Source organism: Argentina silus (assembly GCF_951799395.1).
Source record: "Argentina silus genome assembly, chromosome: 12".
NCBI lineage: Eukaryota > Metazoa > Chordata > Actinopteri > Argentiniformes > Argentinidae > Argentina > Argentina silus.
The window spans coordinates 18,104,995-18,109,994 of NC_139666.1; the positions used below are offsets into that span (position 1 = coordinate 18,104,995).

Consider the following 5,000-nt stretch of genomic DNA (forward strand, 5'->3'; position numbering starts at 1 on the left):
TACTACAGAACCCCAACATGCACAGTCACACACAAACAACCAAGGTGTGACAAGAAATGCTGATTTGAAATCAGTCTAAATGGGTTCAGAATGCCCAACAACATTTGATCAACAACTCATGAATGAATGAATGTATGTATGAACACTTGTCTCTTGCCCATGTGTTTCCATGGTGATGTGGTGATGGAGGAGGGAGAGATGAAGGGATATGGGGGCAGAGAGAGGGATGAAAGGGGAATTCAATGACCCCTACTCCTCCTCTCTGCCTCGCTTGTGAATCTGATTTCCCTTGACACTAGACACAGTGGGACATCAGTCATACCCCCCCCCCCCCCCTCCTGCTTGCTCTCTCTCTCTCTCTCTCTCTCTCTCACACACACACACACACACACAAACACACAAACACACACAGTATGAGGGAGATGCAAGAGCAGGGGGTGACTATTTAATGTATGACTTATCAAGAGTTGGAACAAATCAGATGATAGGACTTGTCCATCTGTATTGTAGATTGAAACAGGCCAAAACAGGTTGTAAGAGAGTCAGTGGCCTAGCTGGTTCCTATCACTGTCTCTCTCTCATTAGGGCTCCTAGCAGCTGTTTCCTGTCCTGGCTGATCTCAGGCTCTGCTAATGACACTGACAGTGACATTTACAGTCAGACCGGTAATATAGCTGTAACTCACCATCATCAACAACGTCATTATACCAGTAATTTCCTGCTCTGGTCCTGTTGTTTGCCCTGATTAGAGCTACTGTAATGTATGCTCTCTCTGAGTCTGTCTCTGTCTGTGTGTGCGTGTCTGCCTCTTTAACTTTCTAACTTTTTCAGTTGGTCTCTTTCTATTTATGTCTCTCTTTTACACTTTTTCTTGCTCTCTCTCTCATGTGGCTTCAAGGGAATGTCATTGCTGAGAGCTTAAAGCGCATTCCTGATGAATGTATATGGGCAACAATCACAGCAGGGAACTACACCTGCCTGGCCATTAGGTCATGGAATCACTTAGTATTGTAAACAGCCTGACATATACAGAACAAGTCAAACTAACTAACTAACTACTTTACTGTTACAGGATTTCTCAAGCATTTGGACATCCAATCCAGCCACTTCATAGGGACCATGTACCTCAAAGCACCTTAATAAAGGTCAGCCAAATTAATCTCTATTCTACACACCCACCCGTCACATGCATCTGGATAAACTAGCACATTCGCCATTCAACTCGAAAACAAAGTGCAGAGCCCGCCTGTGGCCCCTCATTCAGCTTCGAAAAACCTCTGATCAAATGTTATAAAAAATATTATAAAAGATAAACAAAACTCCCCTTTACGGACCCAGTCCTCGGCCTTCACAGCCCTTGTCTCAATTTCAACAGTATGCGCAACATACCCTACACACAAAATGTAACAGAATAGTTAACAGAAGTTGCAGAAACAGTTCCTCTAGTGAAACTGTAACAGTGATGGAATGGTCAGTGAGGTGACTTACGTATCTGCTGATGAGATTCCGCAGCACGCTAAAATCCATCCTTTTTGGCAGCTCCCCGGTAGCTATTCTTTACTGTGCACTTTCAAGTCTCATTGGATGTTTACAGACGCTACCTATTATGTTCATCCATGTTCCTGCATCCATCGCTCACGACCGCTCTGTCTCCATCGATAAGCGTGAGAAGCGGCAGTCTTTTCAGTCGGCTGTTCAGATTTTCATGTCATGCTTAGCGGTTTGGACAGACATGCAGCTGATCAGTGTAGCAGTGGGGCATACTTATTGGATGTTCCCGCACAACGAATAAACCTGGTAAAAAAACAAAACGGTGAATTCAAAAGCAATGCATATCTTCTTTTCCCAGGTTCCGCTAGGTAGGTGTATTCGTTTATTTTAGAATTATCTTGCACACTTTCCTTTTTCCCAGTCCCGCTCTGTATTTTAGGTCTGTTATGGTGTTCCTTGCTTCAGAACGGAGCAAAAGCACTACCCCCATACGTCAGATGGCCACGCTGCGCTTGCGCCTTGCATTTTTCTCACCCCCTTGCGGACTATATGGCTTCTGATTTGCGACATAACGGTGTATGATGAGTATATGTATCTAACTCTTACATTTTAGGGTTCATTAGCTTTCCTTGCCTAAGCAACTGTATGCCATCTTTACAGAATACATGGCTGTTTCATTCAGTGTGAAATGATTTTCAAATGATACATTTGCACTAGTCCTATAGCAGGGTTGATTCATTCTGATGTAACCAGTGGATGTAGAACATGTATTGACTTTAAAATAGTGTATTTATAGGAGAAATTCACGTGTGCACGTCTCACAGACCGAGGATAGAAAATGCATAATATACATAATAATTGCCTTTAAAATAATTGCCCCGTCACTTAGATACACAATCATAAAGCATGGTTTTGCAGCAGTGGTGATTAATTGGCATTTTTTATTAGTTGGTTATGCATTATGCATCCACTTCGAGGGAGGCTGCTGGAGATAGAAATCGGAGGACAAGCTCATTGTAATGCATGGAACGGAATAAGGAATGGCATCAAACACAATGTTTTATTTCTACCTCCACCAGCCTCCCCTGGTCCACGTGTTAGATTCCTCTGAACTGTTTTAATGGACAAGACACCAGAATACAGTTACATGCATCAGCATCATAATTCTGTTTGAATAAGAGAGGACATTGAAATGAGCTGTTATCCTCTCCCCATATCCTCTCCCAATAAACAGCTACATGATCAAGATCCTACAGAACTACCATAGGATCGATTCATGCAGGACACACACACGCGCGCACACACACACACACACACACACACACACACACACACACACACACACACGTGCGCGCGTGGTCATGTCTCAAAGGGTAGACTATGCCAATATGTCAATATCAGCGATTATTACACCCATTACTAACCATATAACAAAACAGAGAGGCCTACACCATGGTTGCTGTAGACTGACAGCTTGGTTAAAATAACTGCTCGATGACAAAAATAACTCTCAACTTGACAAACACTGTTTTTGTGAGCATATGGAAAAAAAGGTTAAAATTAGCCTGCTTCTCATCAGACATTCACTGGCAGCAGAACACCAGGGCGTGTCTTTTGCCTCACACATTTCATTTGTGGAGTTATGACTTTCAATTAGCATCAGCGCTATCAATAATGCATAGGGATCCAGCACTCAAACTGCTAATGTGCTAATGCTGGATGTCTCTGTTTACATCTGTGTCTCGCTCCTCCAGGGCTTTAAATCTTTAATGATGAATCGATGGTTGAAAATCCCTCATTTGTGGCCTCACAAGGGTAAGGCATGTTATGTTTTTGTGTTTCTTGTATAAAAAAAACCTCAGTTAATAATATACTGTACAAATATACTGTACTAGACTATTTAATCTGATGAATTAATTTATTCAGTTGTTGTCTTATTCATATTATAGTATGCATTTGTTTATGCACCTATCCATCCATCCATCCATCCATCCATCCATCCTCTGGCTAAGAAACAGGTGCAGGTCCTTCTATAAAACCTGTGGTGGAAACATGGGTTCCAATTTGGACTGAGTTCACTGTTTAGTCAGGTGTCATTACTCACAAAACCGAGAGAGAGAGAGAGAGGGGGGGGGGGGGGGAGAGGGGGAGAGAGAGAGAGAGAGAGAGAGAGAGAGAGAGACAGCCCCAGTGTCCTGTCAACATCTCAAACTTCGCTTCTCTTAGTACACTATAATGGCCATCTAGTCATGCATCCATCCATCATAATTCTAGTAATGATAGGAGTAATATCTCTAATAATGATAGATACACCAGCTATCTTAACCATGTCCTGCTTCATTTGCAGCATCAGTAAAATCAAAGCTCATTCAGATCGGCTCCTATCTGAGCTGTACATTCTGTAGGTTGGGATTCCAAGGCATTCTCAGAGGGAATGATTGGGCCTCATGTTCGCCCAATGAGCAGCCAGTGTGTTTGTTCTCTGTATTGTTGCCGTGGTTATCTCATAGATGACTGACCATCAACACTCCAGCTGACTGGAGGAAATGGGTCGTTGCTAATTCCTCTCCTCTGTCTAATTGTGTGGGCGCAAGGAAAGTAAGGGAAATAGGGCACTGGGTTACTTTCATCAGAGGAAGTGATGGCTTCGGGTGGTTCAGGGTGGATTTCTTTCTGGCCTGCTTCACTTTCAGATTGTTCTCTGAGGTTATGTGGGGACTACGGCTGAATGTGGAAGTGGTATGCAGAGCCTGTGGACTGCTCTGTAAGGCACTAGGCACATACTAGCAGCAGGATTCAGAGTAGTTCCCCCACATTATGAACTGTGTCAAAGATGACTGCGTATGTTTTACCTAGGTCATTGTATGGCTTCAATTGAATGCTTTTCATTGATTTATTCATTTTGTTCATTTATTCATTCTTGTTTTGTTTCTTGTTTTTGCTGTCTCTCGTGCCTTGTACCCTGGTCTTAGAGAGACACCCCGTGCATAAATAAAGGATAAAAAAATATAAAAAATTCTGTTTCAGTTTTCATATTGCTACCAACCACAGGGGCTGGATGGCTGTATCATCAGTTGATCATAAATAGTGTTGCTCTCATCCCCAGTGTGCATTGAGTATGCGTAAAGATTATAGGAACACCGGGATAAATACCTCTGAGAAAAGCATTTACATTGAGGTATGCATTATGGAAATTACAGTAGTTACTGAAATTCGAAGCGTCACAAGAATATAGTCTCTGGCCAGAAGAGGTAGGTGATCAACGTAATTACACTCTCTCTCTCTCTCTCTCTCTCTCTCTCTCTCTCTCTCTCTCTCTCTCTCTCTCTCTCTCTCACTCTCTCCCTCGCTGATCAAATTCAATCCATTTAGGAAAATATGTGGGAGCAGATTGAAACATTAGTATATACTGCCATCTAGTGGTCATGCTATCAACTAGCAGCGTTTTCATTCTCTGCTTCATGTTGTAGAGCCATGCTTGGAGGAGTTCTGTTCAATTGATTTACTGC

General features: G+C 42.6%; 1 protein-coding gene across 1 annotated transcript in view; it reads right to left on the reverse strand.

Annotated features, from left to right (window-relative positions):
• Nucleotides 1-1,629, reverse strand: part of LOC310812901 (phospholipid-transporting ATPase IH-like) — a gene marked incomplete at its 3' end in the record, with an annotated part of 23,809 nt that extends 22,180 nt beyond the window's left edge. Inside the window, 1 exon segment of the mRNA XM_083681655.1 lies at nucleotides 1,489-1,629. Coding sequence (XP_083537781.1) covers nucleotides 1,489-1,527 — 39 coding nt within the window. The 5' untranslated portion in view covers nucleotides 1,528-1,629.
• Nucleotides 1,630-5,000: the final 3,371 nt, after the last annotated feature.